The sequence below is a fragment of the Tubulanus polymorphus genome, chromosome 9 (genome assembly GCF_964204645.1).
Source record: "Tubulanus polymorphus chromosome 9, tnTubPoly1.2, whole genome shotgun sequence".
NCBI lineage: Eukaryota > Metazoa > Nemertea > Palaeonemertea > Tubulaniformes > Tubulanidae > Tubulanus > Tubulanus polymorphus.
In genome coordinates, this window is record NC_134033.1 from 13826965 (window position 1) to 13850711 (window position 23747).

Genomic DNA, 23747 nt, shown 5'->3' on the forward strand with positions numbered 1-23747 from the left:
ACGTTAATTTTTCCGGGGCTATGGAAATCTTCGAAAAAAAATCGTTGCATCGGCCGGAAAAAAATCGTTGCATCGGCCGGGAATCGAACCCGGGCCCCCCGCGTGGCAGGCGAGAATTCTACCACTGAACCACCGATGCTTCTGGCATTGATTGGATTTCTCTCATATTTGAATAATAAAGTAAGCGTTGCAACCCGGAAGTTATTTTGACACCCGGAAGCTTTTGATTTGTAGCTTCAAAACACTGAATACTGATAATACACCAGGATAGATACAGTGGGAATATACTGAACAGATAACTGCTCACTGTGAACGTAAGTTACAATCGTTTCTTATTCTGTGGTTCACTTTTGATATTTTTGTGCAGTAATCATCAGGTGACAGTTGAGTGCTGCTCTTCTACTCAGAAAGGGGTCAACAACAAGGATCAACTGCCCGGCCTGCCTTGCCCTAGTCGAGAAATATTGCCTTTTTTATCTGAAATTAGGGATTGACCCTGTTATTTATTTGATTGGTAGATTTCGTTTGATTTTCTGTTTTGGTGTCCCTTACAAACCCACCACACCTGCCGGGAGCGAAACAGGGGGTTTGAGTTGGAAATCGGAAATCGAAGTACAGTACAGATATAGTTGAGTGATCGACAGTCGTCAAGATTACAAATGTTGCCTCGTTGGCATAGGCCTAGGCCTGGGTCTAGATTATAGGCAGTTCTACAAAAAATGGCCAAAAAGATTTAGGCCTAGGCCTAGCCCTAGGCCCTATTTGTGTTTGAAAATTGCAAGTGAGAATGATATTTCAATTGTAGCGAATTTCGATATTGTGGTGTTTTTGGAAATTACAAGTCAATGGTTTTTGATAGGACTATTGTGGCATGTAATTTTGTGATGAGTATGAGAGATGGTGGTAAATGCGTGTTGACCTGTTGGTCGATTGACGTGGTGCCACAGTTTGTTCCGCGATGTTCCTTACACCCCATATCTTCACCAAGACCCTTCGTGTCTGATCTACTGCAAACACTAATGAACGACTTTGTTTCTTAATACTTTTAAGGAAGTGCCGATATGTTGCTAATGTCTAATTATAAGACAATCGCCTTTTTTAGTAAACTCAGTTTTTATGGTAAGGAACGATTATTTGGTGACTTTGCAGAGAACAATATTGTCTGAAGGCAGTCCATTTATGGAGAATGGATCGAAATCATGGTTTTTTTCTAATTTTCTGACGTAGAATATTGAATTTCTGTGACCATTTTACATTCAAACCCATTTAAACTTGCATTTTTTTGTATCTGTAATATTTCATCTGGTTAAAAAGTAACTGCAGGGGAAGTGTCTCAGGCCTTATACCTGAAATTAGATTCTGACAGTCCACAGCAGACATAGATAGGCTTTGTACCTGACAGAACCCCTCCCTCTTACCCTCCCCCAATGTTCCAGAAAGAAAATGATTCCGAAGCAATCTTAAGCCATAGTGTTAGTGGGTCATGTTGGATCAGTACTCAACAAAACAACCACAGTGTCTAAGAATTAGAAGGGCTGTCAAAGATAGTCTGAACACCAGATGATGTATGAACCTACAGGGTTCCGTTGTTCGGGAACAACAGATAAATACTGACTAGAAAGATTGTTGAAAATGGATGTTTGTGTACACGATACTCATATACCAAAGGCTTGGAAGAGCTTGACGTAAGGAAGGTAGCCTACTACAACGTAGATTTGCAATTCGATATAATCAGTCCACTCATTCGGTTAACTGCCTTCAACCACTGAATTAGTCTTGTCTAATTCGGTTAATCGATGAAGAAAAATGTAGCCGTCTTTTGACATTTACAAACGAGCGCAACAGGGTCCCGCAATAATCAGCTGGTCTCGGAGGCTAATTTACTCGACTACACCTAGCTGCTCGGAGCATCGAGGTATGTTTGGGAAATAGTGAGCTCTGAAATATCAATAAATTCTCTATTACTCTACCTTATACTGTCGAGAAGCTGTGTGTGCGGAGAGACTGGAGGTAGAGCGGTTCAACGACAACAACGACATTCATCACCGCAGACAGCCGAGGTATGATTCTCTCTTCTGATATTCACTGATAGAAATATTCTTCTGAAAACTGCTTGATAGAACAAGATCTTCAGGGGCCAGTTTTACGATTTGGCTTGGATTTAAGACCGTCTGGGGGCAGTTCTATAGTTTAGACTTAAAACCAAAAGTCGTCTTTAATCTTAAGACTGGTTTTAAGTTGTTAGATTGGCTTTAGAACTAGGATAGTCTTAGACTAGTCTTAAATCTAAGCTATGACTATGGAACTGGCCCCTAGCTAATCGTATGACTGAAGACCAGTCTTAAGTTATAAAGACCATTTTTGGATTCGGACCCTATGCGACTGAGGCCTGGTTCTTGTAGGGCTGTATTTAAGAATGCAAACTAAAAATTTATTTGGCTGAGGAGCCACAAATCAGTGTTCAGTGTAGCATCTATTGGTATTTCAGAATTTCTTCTCTGCATCATGCATTCGCCAAGAATCTAAAGGGTCAAGTTCAATTTTGAGCTAGAATCCTCTTGAATGTACCTATAATCGAGGTTAGGCATAATTATGTCCTTGATATCGATATGATAACTGATTGAGTTCAGGCCTGTAATCAAAGTAAGGACCTAGTTTTACTCACTGAGTTTTGTTCGTCGCAGGAAATGTCGCAATCCAAATATTTGAAATAAAGATTTCCTCGAAGCCCTCTTACTGAAACCAGTGAAATTCGAACCCTTTGGCAGTGTTCTCCATATGCTGGGATTTTAAATGGGCCGCATTCATTGTGAAGTGTTTTGTACCACATCGAGACTGCTGAAGAAGCAAGGCTTTCGATCACGCAAAAAATACTTAAGCTTAATTTTGGTGGAATCTTCTATTTTTCACATAAGCTCAAATGTATTTCCGAGCAAATATCAGCATTGATAACAATATTGACATCCGTTCTGGTAGGGGCAGCAGATATTTTATAAGGAGTGGCGGATTTTCAGAGGGAGGGATGGATGTAAAGATGAAAGAGGTGGCCGCCCTCCTGAAACCTGTTGCTGAGAACACTGCCTGGGAATTCTCTTGCTACCACAGACCGTGTTCTTAAACATATATGAATATCGGGATTCAGTTAGTGAAGATATCGTATCGTCGAGTATCGATGTCTGTCGCGTTCCGCGTCACGACATTTCGTCGATATTAAATTTCCAGTCGTCGGAAAGTATTGATTTATGTTTTGAGACGATCGCGGCTAATTTGACACTGACTACGATTTTCATTAAAATTCACGGTCACGTATAGAGTTCGTGTTGACACGAGGACCCCTGTTCGACAGTATCGCATTCATTCTCTATCTGTAGCCTTTAATGACAGTCTTTGTTCGCGGCTCTAGCGCATCTGTGACAATATCCAGGGATAGGAGGAATGCCACCCTCGGATTTCTGCTTTTGTTTCTTTTAGTTTCTTAGAAGAAAAAATCAAGCTTTACTGTGTAGGTTTTTTTGCTGAATGAGGCGAACATGAGGCTATGCAGAAAGTAGTGTTAACTCCAGCCATCGCTTGGGGTAACCCGTTAGATCAGCTGGTATTCACACTGTTCTAGGGGTAACCCGTTAGATCAGCTGGTATTCACACTGTTCTAGGGGTAACCCGTAAGATCAGCTGGTATTCACACTGTTCTTGGGGTAACCTGTAAGATCAGCTGGTATTCACACTGTTCTAGGGGTAACCCGTTAGATCAGCTGATATTCACACTGTTCTAGGGGTAACCCGTAAGATCAGCTGATATTCACACTGTTCTAGGGGTAACCCGTAAGATCAGCTGATATTCACACTGTTCTAGGGGTAACCCGTTAGATCAGCTGGTATTCACACTGTTCTAGGGGTAACCCGTAAGATCAGCTGATATTCACACTGTTCTAGGGGTAACCCGTAAGATCAGCTGGTATTCACACTGTTCTAGGGGTAACCCGTAAGATCAGCTGATATTCACACTGTTCTAGGGGTAACCCGTAAGATCAGCTGGTATTCACACTGTTCTAGGGGTAACCAGTAAGATCAGCTGGTATTCACACTGTTCTAGGGGTAACCCGTAAGATCAGCTGGTATTCACACTGTACTAGGGGTAACCCGTAAGATCAGCTGATATTCACACTGTTCTAGGGGTAACCCGTAAGATCAGCTGGTATTCACACTGTTCTAGGGGTAACCCGTAATATCAGCTGGTATTCACACTGTTCTAGGAATAACCCAAAGCCGGTATTCAGATTACAGCTTTCAGATAGTTGTCGAGTTGGTCATTAATTTCTACTCTATAAACTATGATTAATGAAAGCGAACTTGATTATTACGAAATATCCATAATGAACGACTCTCCTCGCTCTCTCCACTCTCTCCTCGCTTTCCCTGCTCTCGGGTCTAATCTGCAGCTGACTTGATTTGTGATGTATTTTTGATTGCTCAATCCCAACATCAAATTCACAGCACTTCGTTATACGCTGTATAAAATGGCGTGGTTTTGATCATGAATTTGAATACATATCAGGTCCCAGTTTTCCACGGTTCCGGTTCATTTAGAATTTCACTCAATTCAACTAATTGAAAGTGAATGAATTTCTAAAAACTGTGCAACCAACCGTGCTGTGAGGATAATGCTTCAAATCCCACACTTAATCCTTTCAGTGCTGATTAACTAGGTAATAGGTACCCGCATGGCTGGGAATAAAAGCGCGGCGTATCGTTAGTTACAAATATTTCACTGCTGCCATCTTAAAAACTCATCACTTACAACATTAATACACCGCGATGCGGTGAACTTGCGAAGTACGTCATCGATTTTTTCATCGCTCTGTGATGTAGACACCATGAAAGGGTTAATGAAGAATAGAGTCGATAGTTAAAAGTCAGGGATAAAGCGAGTCAAATAAAAGCGTCAATCCTGATAATGATTAAGATCACGTAGATTGCGGAGTACTAAATGAACCGTCCCTGAATCGATAACGTTTTTTATGATGTCTCCTATATACGTATAGAAACACTTAGGCCTATGTTTTACTGATATCTGAACTGTTTAATTTCGAACATTTTCACTTGTCCGTATATTTTCAGATCCGTTCACGCTCGAAAAATTGGCGCATTTCCGTAGCGACGACCAACAATGAACGGCGAAATGTTGTTACATCATCGCGACCTGTTCACGGAACACGTCGACCACAATTTCATTCCGACTCCGGCTCCGACGTCGTCGGCTGCGTCGCTCGCCACCGACACGGAGCTGAACGCGATGCTCGCGGCGGGCGATCATAAAAAGTTGAAGTTGTTCCTGCGCGATCAGGCGTGGCCCGTTAATCACGATATTCGTAAAGTTCTCTGGTCGACGTTGTGTAAACATTGCTATAAAGATTCCGGCAGTATTTATCAAGAGATGTTGGACTCGTTGTTCGGACACGGTAAGTTTTATCTCCTCGTGGTTCATAGTTTGTAACAGGGTCCTGGCTAAACAAAATTTTACCTTGTTTCTCCTAATTGGCCGGGTCGTTTTGTAAATTGCGATGAAATTTGTGATTGTAAATTTGTAAAAGCACCGAATAACTGGTTTACCGAGATAAAGATTGTGATGTAGACGCCCTGAGAGGGTTAATGAAAAATAGGGTTGATAGTTAATCACACCGTTTTGACTATATCCTGATAGATAGTCAACTTCGTGGTTCATAGTTTTTAACAGGGTCCTGATTTAGCAGGAGTCTGCTATAATTGTGATATCAAAGTGATGCAGGTGCTTCCTTGAAATTTTAGATTTCTTCCTTGAAAACTCCTTATATCCTGGAATGACTGATCTGTAGGGACCCTGTAGTTTCTCAAAGAAACTACAGAAACAAAGACTTTGCATCACTCTGGAAAAACCTACTCGGAAGTTAGGCCTATTTTGTACATGTATCGATGTATGGATCTTATTTCGTTGTAGGTCACGACGACAGCCACCAGGTGTCGCTACCGTCATTCGTCGACCCGTCGTTCATGTGTCACTATCACTTGAACAACCGAGGCGTTCACGTCGTCAAGAAAATCATCTGCATCATCGGTCAAACGAATCCCGATATCACGTTCAGTCCGTCGTTGTTCGCCACGGCCAGTTTATTCCTGCACTATATGTCGGACGAGGACTGCTTCAACTGCGTATACGGACTCGTGCGCAATACCAAAGGCGATTTCCTGACGCAGACGAAATTATCGTACGAAGCGTCCGCGTTAGTCTTACGTGATTTAGCTAAAAAATACGCCGTAAGTTTTCACTAAAAATCGACGGGAAACGTTGGACTCGTTGAGATGAATTTTGATGATCTGATATTTTATGGAAATTTCGATAATTTCAGCGTTCCACATATTCTTATATTTGTAAACAAACGAATGAATCGGATCAACCTCCGTGGACTCACTGGATGTGGTGGATTCTCAGAGACTTACCATTCGCTTATCTGGTAAGTTACACTTATCTTATTGTCATTGATGCCCAGTTCCGCAGTTATGTTAACTTGCCTCTCAATCCAGTTCCACTGTTGTGCCAGTTTGAATGGACTCTGGATCCAGTTCCACTTGCGTTTAATTATTTGTCTAGTTCCACAGTTGTGTGGGTTTAATATGAATCCAGTAGTTCCACAGTTGGGTGGATTTGAATATGAAGCAAAAACCTAAAATCACAATTAAAACTGCTACTGTCTGCATCGACGGTCGGGAATGGCGTGTTGTTACCCTGGCGAGTGAGTATAGTTGTTATCTATGTTGTATTTCTAGGTTCGTATTATGGATTGTTACCTGTTCGAAGGAATGAAAGTATTTTATCGGATCGCGTTGGCCATTCTTATATTATACAACAAACATGTGGGTAAGTTCGCACCAGGAGAACGGCTCCGGTTTGCTGACACCCGGAGCAGTCCCTGAAAGTAATATCCCCAATCCTGGCAATCCTGTGTCCCTGGTTGGTCGGAACCCGTTGATAAGTTTACGACATAATTGTCACGGAGTTAGGCCCCTGGGCACTCGTTTTGTAGACTGGTATTAATTTCAACCTGGGGACGAAACTCCATAATTCATTTTCAATCGAGTTAAAGCCCCGGTTTAGGATGATACCACTATATAAAACCAGCCCCCTGGTTTTGAGCTGCTTAGAATTTAAAAACGAAGTATTTGCCGGTTTATGTAAATTTTCTGGATGAAATTTCACGCATGGTTCATGAGTGATCAATAAAACTAGTTTAAAAGTGCACATATTTTTAGGCAAACGACATATAACTGAACATCCTCTCACTCGTCATTATTTTAGAATTTTTCAAGCACTATGTATGTATGCTTTTAGGCTATTAGCTTGCATGACGCACGCATTATATCTATATATACCCGGTACTAATATTTTTTTTCATTTTTACTGTAAAACACCATTTGAATAGGTTTTAAAACATCTTTGCTTCAAATCTACGTAACTTTCTCTTTTTTCACGTTTAAGAAAAGTTTCTTTCAAACGGGGTATCGGTACTGCTACCGTGGCAAGTGAGGATTGGCAAGGTTCACTAGTAGTTACTCGGTCTTTCACGCTTCAATTCCGTCAACGTTTCTTATTTGAAATTGGATGAACTTTTTCTCTTTTGGGAATCAATCGTCGATGAAAACTATACTAAATACGGACAGGAATAGTCGGGGGAAAAGCAAGTAAAAAAGTGACCACCCTGAAAGTGCTTACTTTTGCGTCGGCCTTCCTGCTATGAACACTGATATTGAACTAATCTGAACTACTACTTAAAACGGACTGTTAGTCATGCCATCTGGTGGTGTACCAGTACCCTATCTCTCTCGTTGCCCGTAGGTGTTGGTTAACGGTCTCACGGTCCGCGTAGGTTTCACTATTTTCATTAACGCTCTCACAAAGCTTGCACGCTCGGACATTTTTTTAGGTAAACATCGTCGTCGGAGGCGTGTTTTATCACCTCTGATATCGTGCGTTGCATTTCCAGTGAAACAGTCTCCGCAGCGTAAACCGACCCTCGGCATTAGCTCGTCGATCAGCCAGTTCTGCGAAGAGATTCCTGTCACCAGGGAAAAATTGTTCAAGGTATTATACAAATTCGATTCATTCCGTTGATCTCAAAATTGTGTTTGATAAGTTTGAATCTTTTATCAAAACTTGCGGAAAGATTTTTGATATCGAAAAAAAATGTTGCCCTCGGACTGGATTTGAACCAGCGACCTAAGGAAGTCAGCTATGGCGATGCCTCTACAGTCCTCCGCTCTACCAACTGAGCTACCGAGGGCAGATATTATAATTGTAACGTCTTGAGACTAAGTATTTTACTGTCTCTGATGCCAGGTGTGGGTAATGGAGTCATTGGATTCACCTGTTAGAAAAAAAAACATCCTGACAATAATTGATACAAATCGTATTTCCTATTTCAACAGGTTGCGTTTCGAAATCTTCGCGGCTTCACGAAAAAAGAAATCCACAAACTACAAGTCAAAAATGAGATGTACTTGAACAGCGTGCGCCACCTGCAGGTGCCTCATTTAACTAAATCGGCGTCGTGCGAATCGCTCGATTTGAAAGTTTCGAAATCGGCCAGCGAAATAAACGATGTGCACTCAGTTTGCGTACCTAGCGGTTCACTGTTGTCTCACGATCAGGTCAGTTAGTCTGCTACATATAGAGGGCGTTAGTTGTCGGACAGATTTATAGTAGACTCCTTCTAACTCGAATCAATTTGCTCCAATTTACTCACATTTGTATAAACTATATCTGTGAATTCGAACCTGATAGGTCTAAAAAAACAAACGATAAAATTTCTGCTTAAAACTAAATCTTGCGATGTTTTCCGATTCTGTACACTTCGCTGCGTTGCAGTTCGCCAGCTGTCCTCGTTCGAGGTCAAGGTCGCTCGGCGTCATCGCCCTGGCAGACGTTAAATCTGCCATATTGACGTTACAAGATGTAAGTTCTTCGATGTCTGGTATAATTTCAATGTCTCCAGAAATACGTAGGACCTCGTTTTTAGTTTTACTGCCTTGAAATGATTTCAACGCCCAAGCGTCTGCCTCCAGATCGGTTGTATTATTAAATGTTAGAGCGGATTTTTCTTCCAGGCTTCTACGCATGGTGCATCTTATAATTTTCCTAAATTCAATTGAATTTTATGTTAGCCCTTAACTTTTTTCGCGAGAAAAATGCATGTAAGAATAATAGGTAAATAGCTCTATGTATTTAGGTGTTTAAAAGGTTGTTCAATAACCTGAAATATTGCCGCCTGAACTAGCTTGTTAGCCCGAGGTAAAGGCTTGAATTTTGTTATTAGAAGTTTAACCTTCTTGTCGTTCGTTTGGCCGCATGTACTGGGCATGTAGATTTGACCTAGTTTTTAGTTGAGTTTCCAAATTCTGCTGTAGTCGAGCCATTAACTGTATATTATAAAACGAATTGAAATTGGTAATTTTTTGTAATGGGTTGATTCTGAATGTGCATAAGATGAATTACGCGGAATCTGAATAGAAAATTGAATCTGTAATAGTTTTTGAATTGGCGTTACAGTGGCAGATGTTATGGCAGTGGGTACCGACTAGGATGACGGTTTATCAGCCGACGTTACTGTACACGACCCAGGAACACGGAACAAGCATTAAAACACTGTACAGTCGATGTGAAGAATCGGAACCTATCATTATTATAATACAAACTTCAAACGGAGAGGTAACTTATTTCATTCAGTCGTTTTTACTCTTTCAGCACTGCAGTGCGGTGTATAAATCGTGATAGACTTTGCTAGTACACTGCACTGTGGTGTATTGATGTACTTAATTGTCTCATTCAGTCATTTTAACCCTTTCAGTGCATCCTCACTGCAGTGCGGTGTATAAATCATGATGGACTTTGCTAGTACACTGCACTGTGGTGTATTGATGTACTTAATTGTCTCATTCAGTCATTTTAACCCTTCCAGTGTATCCGCACTGCAGTGCGGTGTATAAATTGTGATGGACTTTGCTAGTCCACCTCATTGCGGTGTGTTGATGTACTAATGCAGCTATCAATGTGAACTCTGACCCCCCCCTAGTTCAGACATTCGACTCCAATTCGACACATACCATAAATCTTTCCGCTCAGGTTTCGACAGATTATCACTATTACCATAGATGACATTAGTCAGGTTTTCGTCACTTTTATAGAATAACCTCGTCAGGGCTTCGACAGCTTTCCACTAGACAGATTTCCTTAAGAAATACAATACGCCAGGTATTCGACACAATGTAGCATGTTTATTAATTTCATTTCTTTTATTAAAACTATAAAATCTTAACAAAACTTAACTCATTTTATAAGCCTTTTGAAACAGCAGTGACATGCTGCAGACATGATAGATGAAGCAACGTCATGTTTCTTCCAAGATCAAACTTCATTGTAAAAGAAATACCAGATTGAAGTGATAAATAATGCTAAGCTAACAATTAAATGTGACAACTTCTGTGAGAATTTCCCACGATATAGAGGCTCTGGCGACCTGACGTTTTAGTGAAGCGACATATCCGATCGGGAGCGTAACAACGGAAGGTAAACTGACTATATGTCCCGTATGTTCAAACCGCATATCAAACCGCTTTTCGTCAGACTTTCGAAGTAGGTTTAGATTGGAATCCGCCAGACATTCGATGCTCAATGAATACATAATCGTCACGCATTCGATAGAGATACGACACCCATTTCTTTTGGGTTCGCCAGAGATTCGTTAATTACTAAAAAAGTCTTCGTTCAGGATCCACCAATTTTCACGTCGAAATCCTGGCGATGGATGAACTAGGGGGGGTCAGGGTTCACATTGATAGCTGCATAAGTCTGTCACTTGTCTGTAAAAACCGTTCTTATTTCTATCTTCAATGAATTAAAAATTTTGCTTTTTTTTTCCTTCAGAAATTCGGTGCATATTTATCGATGTCGTTGTCGTGTCGACGTAAACGCGACAAGCTGTCGTTTTTCGGCACGGGTGAAACGTTTCTGTTCTCGTTCCAACCGCGACTCGTTAAATACGACTGGGTCGGCGTCGGATGCAAACAGGACGTCACCGCCAAACAGAACTTGTTCATAGCCGGCGATCATAACGTGCTGATGATCGGTGGAGGGTAAGTCAGCGTTTGCTTGTTTCATCGGAACACCTCACTCCGAGTCAGAGAATCTTACAAACCTTCTCTCAGGCCTGATTTTTAATTACTTTGAGTACGGATTGTTTACAGAAAAGAAATGGGAGGGCAAAGGGAATGAAATAGTATTTTCCACGTAAATCCATGGAAGGACTTCAAAATAAATACGTGTAAAAATTGTGATGAATATTGATATTGATATTGACTCCCAGCTTTCGAGCTCACAACATTTCTATCCCAGTCATCACCTGATTCTGGAGAGCGCTTTTTGTGATAGTTCTACCGTTTACAAGGGAAAAATTCCGAATCCTTAGTTTGTTTTTTAGAAAAACTTCTTTCTTTAATGCTCAACTCCGTATTCAATAATATTGATGATGAATATTTGCAGAATATCGCATTCAAACGAGTGACTTGTCTATTTTCTATTTTGCAGTGATGGTGTCGCTATCCGACTGGATGAAGAATTACGACACGGCGAATCGGACACTAGCGCCACCTTTAATAACGAACCGTTGTGCTCGAGTACACAGTTTCTATGTTCGACTGTTGAAGTTTTTGGTTTACAATGAACTCGCATAAAATAATCTTCAAAGTGCTTTTGTTCCAATGTGTGGTGCGGCTTTACTTAATGTATAACAAATGTCAGTCTTATTTATAGACAGTCAGTAACCGAACTGTGGTTGAGTCAGTAACTGGACTGTGGTTTAGTCAGTAACCGGACTGTGGTTTAGTCAGTATCTGGACTACAGTTTACAAGTAGTCAGTAACCGAACGGTGGTTTAGTCAGTAACTGGACTGTGGTTTAGTCAGTAACTGGACTGTGGTTTAGTCAGTAACTGGACTGTGGTTTAGTCAGTAACCAGGCTGTGGTTTAGTCAGTAACTGGACTGTGGTTTAGTCAGTAACCGGACTGTGGTTTAGACAGTAACCAGGCTGTGGTTTAGTCAGTAACTGGACTGTGGTTTAGTCAGTAACCGGACTGTGGTTTAGTCAGTATCTGGACTACAGTTTACAAGTAGTCAGTAACCAAACTGTGGTTTAGTCAGTAACCAGGCTGTGGTTTAGTCCGGACTATAGGCCCTACTGAAATAATGTTGAACAAATCTTAAAGGTCCAAAAATAAGGTCCAATCCAAAAAGTTCCAACATAATACTGTACATAAAATTAAATTATATTGGAATTGATGTGAAAAGTCAATCCCTCACTTGCCAGTGCTTGCACATGAGAGTGATATTTTTTGTTACACGTATGTCTGTATGTTATACTCTTGTTGATGTATATATGTTATGTTAGCAATGCAGTTCTGTGCCGGTCTATTCCAAATATGGGCATAGATCTTTTACAAAAAGAAGTTTGTGGAAACATCTTTGAAGCCGGTTGCCGTATCAGTGAAGTAGACTCGGTGGCAAGAAGAGCAGCGCAATCTACCCTGCTTACTCCAGAACAGTGTTACCAGAATTTTTGATCTGATCCAGATATTACAGGGTCCCTACAACTCCTTAATACCTTAAGAACTCCTTAAGAATGGAAAATGCTTTCAAATGTGCTTGAAACTCCTTTTATTCGACTAAATCAGTTAAGACCAGGATTTGTCGCCCAGTTAGGTGGTTACCGAATTAAGATAGGAATTCGCTTATAAAACCACGGAATTAATGGTTTACCGAGATAAACAGTATCAATCTAGGAGGAGTCTATTGTTATTGGGATGCAGACACACTTCCTCGAAATTTGAAATTTTTTCCTATGAAACTGCTTATATCCAGAAATGACTGAACTGTGGGGACCCTGTTGTATTATTGATGTTTGATATGATGTTTAATCGGCATTTTTAATAAATCAGGTTTATTTCGTCAGATCAAAATAATTTGGATTACCACAAGAGGATGAGTCTAATGCCGTAATAATCATAGTGTTAAGATTTTGTTGTTTTTTTTTAAGGAGCGCGTGGTAACAGTTATAAACTGTTTTATACATGATAAATATGAATGATATGATAGAGATTATTGTTTGTCCAGTACCAAATTCTATGCACAAAATACTGATCGAGTGCAAGTAAAAGATGGACCCCGCTCGAATTGAACAACGCGAAGATTCACCTATTTGTCTTTTATGAAATATTGAAAAGAGTAAAGAAATATATTTTCAACACTTTATATGAGAAGCAATGTCTGATGACATCTAACTCTGATATCACACAGAAGTCGAACAAAAATTTACGGTCCCAAAAGGGCCGGACTAGAGCGGAGTCTACTTTAGTCACGTGTAAAACAAACCTATTCATTTCAACGTGCAATATTGATACAATCTGTACTGTCGCAATCTAATAGGAATTTATGGAGCTTTAAAAGTATAGGTTTGAAAATAGCAATTTTCCGCAAAACAGTTGCAGACGGCCAAGATTTATTTGGCTGTTACACGGTAACCATAAATCCTGTTTGAGAATTTGGTGCCGTGAGAATCGTATTTTATCTCGAATGTTCGATCTCGCGTCTGCCTGGTTTAATGCACTACTCTGGCGTAGAACCGGGTCGTGTTTTATAGATTTAAAATACATAGTGCCAAGTTATTAGCGAAATGATACTCAATTGTGGTCAGATTTGTGATTTATAAGTTTTGCAATATTGTACAATGTATGCAAAGTACGTATTGTTAGTGTTATGATAGTGCATAATAAGTACTCTGTATATGTTCTCTTGGGAGAGGGGAGGGGAAGTTTGCCTAGATGTTGCTGTTTGTGGGAGGAGGGTAGATGGAATGGAATCAGTGATAGATTTGCTCTTGCTACCTCCAGGTGCGGATATAGAGGACAATTTTGAAGAGCCTGTCACAGCCCAAAATGACACTTAGACATCCACAAAGGTTATATTGTACTCCCTTTGGTGACAAAATGAAAAAGGGCACTCAAAAAAGTCCCCCTGGATCCGCTGCTTACCTCTCAGTTGAATCTTTGAGTAATGCCGAGGTTGAATGATGAAGGTCGCCGTTAATTAGGAATAAATGTTCAGCTTTGTTCGATGTGAACCAAAAATGTGCTTTAAAGCAATAAAATAAACATGTATTATTATTATAATATCTGTAGTTTTATTGACGATCTCTGGCGAAAAGACATCGCTGGAAATCGTGGAGGATGATATATGCCTATTTGAGGCTGTCCATAAAAGATGTCCCCTGGACCTTGGACAGCCGTTTTCCTTATGGTTCGTGTGGACTGCAGCTTATATCAGAACAACTCGCAAACAGTTTATCACTTTCCTTTATTAATTGACTCGAATCAAAAAAGTAACGTTTAAATGATTAAAACAATGTCCACAAACTCGACGATGTATTTGCCATCATGAATTACCGCGGACTCGACCCTCTCAATTCTAGGGTCAGATATAACGTATAACTTAAGCTGGTATTCACGAGCGGTTTCCAGCGGCAACGGGAGAAAGCTAATTGGAACCGCTCGTGGAAATCAGTTTATATCTCGAAAAGGACCACCCATCTCAACGAGGTACCGGCAACCCACCAGATTGCGCGGATAACAGTCGGTTGACGTCTGAAACTCCCACAACCGATGTATGTAATGTTTACAGTATATGATATGTGTGTTTCCACAGTTGCCGTGTATTGGTTATGAAAATCTTGATTTCTTTGGATTTTTTTGTAAAATTTCAATGAAAGCGACGAAATATTATTATAATTTACTAGTGTTTAGCAGAGAGGACGTAATCCGTTGTTCATCGAGGTGAAACGTAGAATGATAAATTTTTGGTGTAAAACTGTGTCTGGAAAACTATCTTTTCGAATAGACGAACGTAGTTCAATTTCAACCAACCTTTTGCCTGGATCTCAAAATAGTTATCATTAAGAAAAGCTGCCAAGCAGTTTAACAATCCACAGAATCGGGCGTTCGGTATTCAAAAATAACTGATTTACTTTGATAAGATGATATAAAAGCGCGTTTAGTTGCTGGAAAATTGAAACGGGCGGAAAAGTAACGTAGCTCGTCGAGTTGCCGGTACCCCATTATAGGGCCTTTTCAACAACTTTCAATGACTAATATCTTCACAACTACATAACTAGATGAATGCTACTATGTACAAAGTCTTAAAAGCGTTTCAGCCGAAATTGAAAGACGGCGCGTGAAGTCGATTTCGCAAGTTCGTTCGGACGACAGCGTTTGGAATCTTTCTGCAAAACCCGCACGTTTTACGACAGTTTCTCTCCATGTATATTTTGTTACCGGGAACGTTACAGTATGACGCCCAAACCGGGCAATTAATCTCCTTATCGCGGCATCTCCTGAGAATAGAAAACATTTTCAAAATTATAGGATTTTATGTATTTCGACACGCTTTTTACGAAACGAAATATTTTTGTCGTGGGAACGAAATAATCTGTTCGTTCGAATAAGAAGAAAATATATCTTTCACTATGTCACGGTCTCCCCGGGGCTCCGCACTTTTTCGAAGCTTTAAAGAGGAATTTTTTCAAAAATTTGATATCGCGGAACCTCTTTACATGACCTCGGATATAACGATTTATCGGTTACATTTATAAAAAAAACTTTGACTTTTGTTCCAAGTAGGAAAATTTCAATAACACATATATACTGGAGGAGTTCGTTGTAATGAGGTCCCACCGTTACTCGTAAAAGACTACGATTATGAACCGAACCTATCCTCGATTGCCACAGTAACGTTACCGATACCCATACGTGTAGAAGAACGCATCTTTACCCGTCAAGGGATTCGAACCCACTACGCTTAAGCTGTTCCCCGAACCCCTTGACCTCACGAGTCGTTGGAGTCGTTACTAGCCGACCAGAATCACAGCGCTTGTAACAAACCGACAGTAGACTTCTGTTGGTTTTCCCGTTAAATTGACCAATCAGCGAACGTTTTACCGAACAAGGAAGTATTTCGCAAATCGATATATGACGTCACGCGCAACAGCGCCAGTAATGAAATCACGCTTCGTGAGGCCAGGGGGCTGGTGGAAGCGAGTTCGGGAGTGATACCGGACCCCTGGCAAGCGAGGATGAGAAGAACGTGATATCACAAAATACGCACACGAAGACGACTTTAGGTGAAGTAGTTGCGTGATGTTGTTTTTTACTGCGATGCTGTCGACACAATCCGCATGTTTTAGCGCAGTTTTCAGCCATGTAACGCACGTATGCGCCGTCGTAACGATGACAGTAATTCCTCCATTTTTTACATTGAAGACCCTTATCTTTACATTCAACAACTGAAAGTACAAGCCGTGCAAGTTTTCAGAAGTTTCAAATGCATATAATTAAAAGGACAATCATTGAAATAGGGCATCGATGCTGATCTCTGAACCAATTCTCGCTGATCATCTTTATCCATTTACAGATCATATCGTTCTCTCCCAATTCCTGCTCATCCACAAATTGGTTACTTGAAATTGGTTACTTGATAGTTACTGAAATCTCATACCCAACCCACATTCATTAACCTATCATGAAACCCCCGCACTTCCACATCTATTACCTTCCCTCTACCCCAGATTCAAACCTCACTCCTCTTCAGATGCCACTCACTCGCGCCTCTGATTCAATCCTCTTTCGTTACCTATTTTAGCGGTTTTCTCGACTACCGCGTTCTTATCGCTAACAACTCTGGTTTCCTTTTTGTATTGTTGGTCGTTGAATCTGTTGATTTTGAAATTTCCGTTGAAGCTGCCGCATTGTGGGAACCCTCGTGGTGGGTACGGTACCCTGTCCTCTGCTTCTGATAGTAATGTTGCCATTCCGCTTTCCTGTTGATCGACTACCATCGAATGCAGTAACCACAAACCAGGATTATCGGCCTTGAATCGCAAAACCACATATCCTAAAAAGAAAATCGAAAGGAACGTAAAGCAGTTTTCGATTGGTTTCTACCGATTCTGGGATTTTGCCTCGTTGGTTTTCGACCAGAATACCTATTCCGGAATAGAGTAATCTGTAAACCCGATAGAAATGGCCGGTGGATATTTCCGGAATTGATACTTAAATCGGAAAACGTTCAATCGAAGCCTACGTTCATCAACTTCAATGGTAAACGAACGATTATTTCCACATTTTCAGTCATTACCTCCTGACGGAATGGTGACACTATCTTTCAGCGGTGGGTTGACTAAATTCAAATTGGTGACGTCATCACCGGTTAGTGACGTATTCGACCATCGCACTCGATTGCAGAATGGTAGCTTGGTCGTTCCGTTCGCGCATTCCAGATCTGAGTTATCGTCGGTTACGCGACCGGTTTCACTACTCAGCCGCGCGAAGGCGACCTTCAAAACGTGGAATCGATGCCCGTGAAGATGTGCGGGTACCTGCGCGCGACCTTCACCTATACTGGACAGCACGAGTTGAACGGTAGCGCCGGCCGCTAGTTCTACACTGGACGTACAGTTACAGATGGCGACGCCGCTGCATCCGCTCTGATCGGTGCACGGGGTCGACAGGATACCGTTACTATGCGACCAGCGACTGGTCAACAATGATCCGGTCGGCTGGACGAATCGGATACCGTTCACGGAACCGGGACGATAGTTGACGCCGGCGCTGGGAAAACCGAAATTCATGAACAGTTCAACGGACGACGCAGAAAAAGACGGCACCTGAATTCAAGAGGATCTTCCTTAATGATTCAAGTTTCTTGCAATGTCACACTATATCATAATATGACATTCAATTTCAATTTGTTCTAAGATAGAGAAAAGTAAGGTTAAGCATATGCAAATCTGATTCATGCAAAAATTATGCAAATCTGAAAATCGATTTATTTAGACAGAAATGTTGGTTGGTCAATAAAACATACCGTTGGACTGCCAGCTGCTGCGTTGATAGTATTCCAGTTTAAACAGGTTGAAACAGCCGCGGGTCCATAGTTACTAAAAGGACAAGCGAATTCAACGCACGGTTTCGCGATCGTGCACTGTCTCGGTATGGCGAACGGTTCTTGTCGCTCCGTTTTTCCGACGGTCGGCAAGCGAGGATCGTTGATCCGTATTATAGCGTCACCCGTAATGATTCCCGCCTCGGCGTGTAACCACGTGTCTTGCAGACTCATAACGTCTAACAGAAAATCCACTCGCTCGCCAGGGCCGATGTTGATGTAGTCGACCTTGACCGGCTGGATTTCGGAGCCGTCGACGGCCACGACGTCAACTTGGTTTCCGAAAACCGAAACTTTGAACGTCGACTCAGATGCTGCATTGATCATTCGAAACCGATACACGGTCAACAGTTCAACGTGAAACTCAGTCAACGGTGAAAATGTCTGATGTAAACGATCGTTATTGCGCCCTCTACCGTTCACTAGTATCGATTGAATACGCTTGCTAGACTGCGCTAAGTTCGGGTCACGTGACGGGCGAGTAATGAGCTCTTTGTCCGTTGTATAATGAGACCAGTCGGACAGCACGACCACGTGTTCCCGTTCCGGTTCCCCGGACTCGGCGGCCGCGTTATGGTTTGTCGTTGAATTCGACTTGACGACGAACGCTCCGTAGAGGCCTACACTACGTTGATCCCCGATACTTGAGTAGTACATATGCGTGCCACCAGGGCCCGCTATAAACCGATATGTAAATTCTTGTCCGGGCAAAATTGGGCATTGCGTCACAAAGGCTGTTCCGTCCATCCAAGGGGTATCAATTTGATGGATACCGTGCCAGTGAATGGCCACGTTTTCGGTTCGTAATCTATTGACGACCTTTATCACCATCTCCTGGTCTTCGTATGCTTCGATAGGTGGCGCTGGCAAAGATCCATTGGCGGTTATGGCCAATCGTGGCACTCTAAAACCGTCTGCGACCAAAACCTCATCCGGGTTCACTTCAGATCCAGCTAGTAGATTGTAGCGCCACCCAGCATTGGCTACCGCCATCACATCGGCGTATTTATACAACAAACCGTTATAGGTCACGAGGGCTGTACTTCCGTGCATCATCGTCAGTTTTTCCTCGATAATCAGCGTCAGTTCGCATGTCGGGCTTTTAGCGTCGCATGAACCTTGCCGTGTAGCGTGCAAATTGGGAGCTGGAAATAATAAGTTACTAGTTAAGCTAGCTTTCCGCTAACAGTGGGTTAATCTTAGTTCTCATAATCGAACAAAGGCTGAAATAAATGAAGACGCACCTTGTTGATAAGCCGTTGTTCGGTTCACACAGACAGTACTAAACACCAACAGCAAAATCAGGAAGCAAAACATTTGTTCCATTCTGTAGCTGATTCTGTAGCCCCTATCGCTAGAAAGAATAAATCACAGGCTTCGGATAAAACCTATGGCTGAAGGTGGTGTCCACGGACCCTGTCATAGCTGCAAACGCTCAACTATCGCGCGATCTTCACCCGTCCAAGTGGGAAGAAAACATTCAATGGTTTTGCCTCATTGGTCGACGCGTTGATCTATTATGTATTTAAACATAAAAATCAAATAGCGCGAAGGTTTGATATAATATAAGTACATACCTTTTGATGTAAAATACCCGCATACATTAAACACAGCTGGCTCCAGTCAAAACAAAATGGCCGCCGTACCCTGATAAATGACTTCTGTCATGGTTTCCTTCGACTTATGTGTAGGCAATTATATCCGTTGTTCGACTGGAAGATTCCTTTGATAGTGACGGATTCAAGTTTTTCTCAATTTGTACACTTTTTGACATTTCATCAATTTCATTCAGAGACCGAGTGTGAGGGCCGCGCATACGTTCTGATGTAAAATTCCGATTCCTAGGTAACCGCGTGGCTCTGCGAGAATTTGCAATCATGGGTACCAACTTGTTCACTTCCTTTTAAGAGAAACAAACTCATTTACTACGCAACACGGTCTTATAATCAATGAGCAAAACTATCAATGATCATTTTGATTAAGTAATTTTGGTTTATCTCAATCTGCCTTGTTAGCGCGCACATTCATGAATTTGTTGGTCTCTCCCTTTGGAATTTAGCTTATACGCCAAGCAGGGAGAACGAGCAACCTCCGATAGTTTCAGAATGATCACTTTTTGGGCCACCATGGAAAATACGACAAAAGTACCGAGCAGTAGCGATGTATATGACATGAATTCTAATGTGAATCTAGATAACTATATAAATTGGTTGGAGGTTTTTTGAGGACAACACATCACGGTTATTGGGTGGGGTGTTTCATGTTGATGTGACAATTTTTCGCCTACACAAGTCAACCACAAGTAGCGTACACAGCGACTGGTGGACCAGCTATAGTCATACAGCAACAACCTGCAGCAGTCGCGACACTTCAATGACCTGGACTACGACGAAACGGCATCACATGCTGCGATATACTTATCATTCTCGGTTCAGCGTGTTTCGGTTTTGGTATATATCTACAAGTAGCTAGAGGTCTCGGCGGGCTGTACTACGGTTACTGGGGTGGTGCGCTGTACATAATCGCAGGTATCGTGGCCCAAACTGCAATAAGCAAAACTAATAAGCTTTTGTACGCAAGGGTTTTCGCAATCTGTTCTTTCATCGTTGCGTTGGCCATGGCTGCCTATTTGATGGTTGCATTCCTCACTTTCCCGATATATTTTGTTCACGTGGTCTTGAGTTTGCTAATTGATATCGTTTGCATTGTACTTACCTCTTATACCTGTGAATGTTGCGACGCTACTTAAACCGTTTTCACACTACGTTATTTAGACCCAAATTTGCCCCAGCGTTACCCCAAGAGGTACTTATTAGACCGGCTATCTATTGGTAGTGTGAACGCGGCCATAGACACAAATGTACCTTTTAACTTTAACTCGTCATTTTCAAGTTGAATAAAATCTAAATTACATGATGTTTGAGAGTTGTTTTTCTAATGAAGTGAGGTCCATTTGGTTGCATGATGAAACATATATCTAGACCACCGGCAATAAATACTAACCGATATTTCATCGATTGAATTGATTTATTTTTTCAATACGTGCATTAACAAACATCCTGGTATAAAACAATAAAATTACATGTTTCCAAAGATAAGTACCTAATTAGAACCAATTCAAAACTAGTATTTTTTCTCGCTACTCATTATGCCTTATAATCTAGGGCGGCGGAGGCAAGTGTCAGGACAAGTGCCGGGCCAATAATTTTGTCGATGATGATTTTTTCTTGAAGGTTTTCAGGAACCTCAGCTAGCTGCACCCATCCCTGAAAACGTATTTTGTGATCGACTTTGAAAAAGCTGCGTCTATAACATTATTATCCGTAACATATAACAAGTGGCTCAATCAACCAGAAAACTATCGTGTCGAATAACCCAAAAGCCTTTGAAATGCAACCGTCAAAAGATATTTCGCCGGGGAAGACCCCGAACCCGTAGAGGAAAAAACAAACGCGAATTGTTCGGATGGTTGACACCTCACGCCGTCAAAGCCAGGCCAATGTCAACTTGCTTCCGCCGGCCCTGCTGTAATTCATCTTTATCATATCATGTATCTACTTATCGTGAACTTATACCCGGAACTGCATCCGAATATAGCGAATTGACTTTTGCAATTGTTCTCATTAATCCCGTAGAATTCGAGAACGAAATATTCCCAGTAATCAAAATGACGCATAATCAAGTAACGTGCGCAGGGTCACTTTTAGAGGTCATCAAAGGCGATAAGCATATTTGAACTCCTCCGTTATCTCGTCCATTGCATAGCAAGTGCAGGCCACCAACACGGAGTTGTATTTAGTGCTATAGGATTTACCGATTTGTTCTGAAGAGTGTTCGGTATAGAGGAAAGTACATCAGGTAAGTTGACGGATGAAAAACAAGCTATAATTCGCATTGTCAGAATAAGTTCATCATCAGGTTAATTAAAGGCTGAGTACGTAAGAAAATGGATATGATTAAAATTTCAATGTAAAAATCCTTCACTTTGCTCCTCGTACCGTCTACGTAGATCACAGATTCTCAATTTCTCCAGCCCCGCGTATTTTTGTTCCGATTCGATATATTTACGAGAACGCTATTCGAATTACAGGACGAAAATGTCTTCGGAGAAACCTCCATTATACGATCAAGTCGTTCCGATGCAACCGCAGTATGATCCGACGCAAGCTCCATACGGCCAGCAAGGAGGACAAGCACCACTAAATGGCCAACCAGGACAAGTACCGCACGGGCAGCCAGGAGAAGTACCGTACGGCCAACCAGGACAAGTACCGTACGGCCAGCCAGGACAAGTACCGTACGGCCAGCCAGGACAAGTACCGTACGGCCAACCAGGACTGGTAATGTACGGTCAGCCTGGGCAACCTGGGCAGGGTCAAGTTAACTACGCCTACGCAAGTCAACCACAAGTAGCGTACACAGCGACTGGTGGACCAGCTATAGTCATACAGCAACAACCTGCAACAGTCGCGACACTTCAACGACCTGGACTACGACGAGGCGGTATCACATGCTGCGATATACTTCTCATCATTCTCGGCTTTGTATGCGTCGGTTTTGGTATATATCTACAAGTAGCTACAGGTCTCGGCGGGCTGTACTACGGTTACTGGGGTGGTGCGCTGTACATAAGCACGGGTATCGCGGCCCATACTGCTAAAAGCAATACTAGAAAACTTGCGTCCGCGAGGATATTCGCTGTGTGTTCCGTCATCGTTGCGTTGGCCATGGCTGCCTATTTGACGGTTGTATCCCTCGTTTTTCCGATATATTTTGTGCACGTGGGTTTGAGTTTTCTAATCGCTATCATTTGCATTGTACTCGCCTCTTACACCTGTGAATGTTGTGACTCTAGATAGACAACGAATGTAACTTTTGAAGTCTTATTTATTTGATTCTTTAAATTTGGTTTGATTTGTGGGTGAAATGCAGCTCGGTACACCCTGTGTCCACAGAGTATGTAGTACTTAAAAGTACCTGGGACACTGGTCGATCTAAGCTACATTTCACCCCCAAACTTCAACTATGAGCCCCTGTGTATAATTCCATAGGATTTGAGAACGAATATCAACAAGATTCAGATCAAATTCACAAAAAGTTTCATGATAATTCGTAGAAAGGTGAATCAGCCACTAGAGTGAATACATGTGAACTAAGTGCACACTGAAACGACTCTAAATTTCTAAGAATCAACTAAAACCATGACGTTCAGATGCATACATTGAACATTTTATCTCTGAAATGGTTTTGATATCGGAAAATCGATAGACCTACGTAATGTCAGTGTGTCATAAGCTATTAGATACATCACGCATACGCATCTGTATTATCCAGTACAATAAGTGGTCATAATTTTCTGTTTTTCAACGTGATAACTCATGTGGGGGCGCCACATACTACGCTTCAGCAAGGATTATCTTGTATCTTTTCGCCATTGTGTTTTTCTTAAATCTACGACCTTTTTAGACCTCCTAATACAACCATTTCTTAGTCAGGAGAATAAAGTTATTATATCTTAATCTTAATCTTATCTTGTAGTGAATTATATACATTCTATTATCGTGATTATCAAATGCGCGTTATCAAACTAGCGAACATTGCCAAAATGATGACCGACAATGAATAGTTCAATTTATCAAATCCAGGTGTCGCTCTGTTGCATAACGGGTACGAACA

The 23747-nt window shown here is 41.6% G+C and overlaps 3 protein-coding genes and 2 non-coding genes across 6 annotated transcripts; 2 read left to right on the forward strand and 3 right to left on the reverse strand.

Annotated features, from left to right (window-relative positions):
* Positions 1–68: 68 nt before the first annotated feature.
* Positions 69–139, reverse strand: Trnag-gcc (transfer RNA glycine (anticodon GCC)). The gene has a single exon. It is a non-coding gene; the product is annotated as a tRNA-Gly (tRNA).
* Positions 140–244: 105 nt separating this feature from the next.
* On the forward strand, positions 245–14230 carry LOC141910971 (GTPase-activating protein skywalker-like). 2 transcript variants are annotated; one of them, XM_074801880.1, is made up of 11 exons: positions 245–314; positions 5119–5459; positions 5975–6291; positions 6384–6488; positions 6802–6892; positions 8016–8113; positions 8458–8679; positions 8897–8983; positions 9578–9736; positions 10952–11160; positions 11612–14230. In XM_074801880.1, exons 2-11 carry the CDS (start codon positions 5168–5170, stop codon positions 11745–11747), a joined length of 1716 nt encoding a protein of 571 aa, XP_074657981.1. In that variant the 5' UTR covers positions 245–314; positions 5119–5167; the 3' UTR covers positions 11748–14230. The 2 variants fall into 2 exon arrangements, with proteins under 2 accessions (XP_074657981.1, XP_074657980.1); XM_074801879.1 differs by lacking the exon at positions 8897–8983 and having other exon boundaries at positions 7956–8113.
* Positions 8220–8313, reverse strand: Trnay-gua (transfer RNA tyrosine (anticodon GUA)). The gene is given in 2 exon segments: positions 8220–8256; positions 8276–8313. It is a non-coding gene; the product is annotated as a tRNA-Tyr (tRNA).
* Positions 14231–16725: 2495 nt separating the features above from the next.
* On the reverse strand, positions 16726–19397 carry LOC141910578 (uncharacterized). Its single transcript, XM_074801270.1, has 4 exons — positions 19316–19397; positions 17994–19216; positions 17265–17793; positions 16726–17021 (listed from the first exon to the last, which is right to left on the reverse strand). The coding sequence occupies exons 1-4, from the start codon at positions 19395–19397 to the stop codon at positions 16726–16728; spliced, it is 2130 nt and encodes a 709-aa protein (XP_074657371.1).
* A 2399-nt stretch (positions 19398–21796) lies between these two features.
* Positions 21797–23539, forward strand: LOC141911110 (uncharacterized). The gene is made up of 2 exons (XM_074802070.1): positions 21797–21929; positions 22162–23539. Exon 2 carries the CDS (start codon positions 22169–22171, stop codon positions 22928–22930), a length of 762 nt encoding a protein of 253 aa, XP_074658171.1. The 5' UTR covers positions 21797–21929; positions 22162–22168; the 3' UTR covers positions 22931–23539.
* The last annotated feature ends 208 nt before the right edge of the window (positions 23540–23747 follow it).

Excerpts from the sequence above, each read along its gene's own strand:
- LOC141910578 (XM_074801270.1), bottom strand. The coding sequence starts at position 19,397 with ATGGAACAAATGTTTTGCTTCCTGATTTTGCTGTTGGTGTTTAGTACT. Across the intron at positions 19,217-19,315 it reads AACAACGGCTTATCAACAAG|CTCCCAATTTGCACGCTACA; the intron begins GTGCGTCTTCAT and ends TATTATTTCCAG. Across the intron at positions 17,022-17,264 it reads TGTCACCATTCCGTCAGGAG|GATATGTGGTTTTGCGATTC; the intron begins GTAATGACTGAA and ends TTTTCTTTTTAG.
- LOC141911110 (XM_074802070.1), top strand. The coding sequence starts at position 22,169 with ATGTCTTCGGAGAAACCTCCATTATACGATCAAGTCGTTCCGATGCAA.
- LOC141910971 (XM_074801880.1), top strand. The coding sequence starts at position 5,168 with ATGAACGGCGAAATGTTGTTACATCATCGCGACCTGTTCACGGAACAC. Across the intron at positions 8,114-8,457 it reads CCAGGGAAAAATTGTTCAAG|GTTGCGTTTCGAAATCTTCG; the intron begins GTATTATACAAA and ends CTATTTCAACAG. Across the intron at positions 8,984-9,577 it reads CCATATTGACGTTACAAGAT|TGGCAGATGTTATGGCAGTG; the intron begins GTAAGTTCTTCG and ends TTGGCGTTACAG.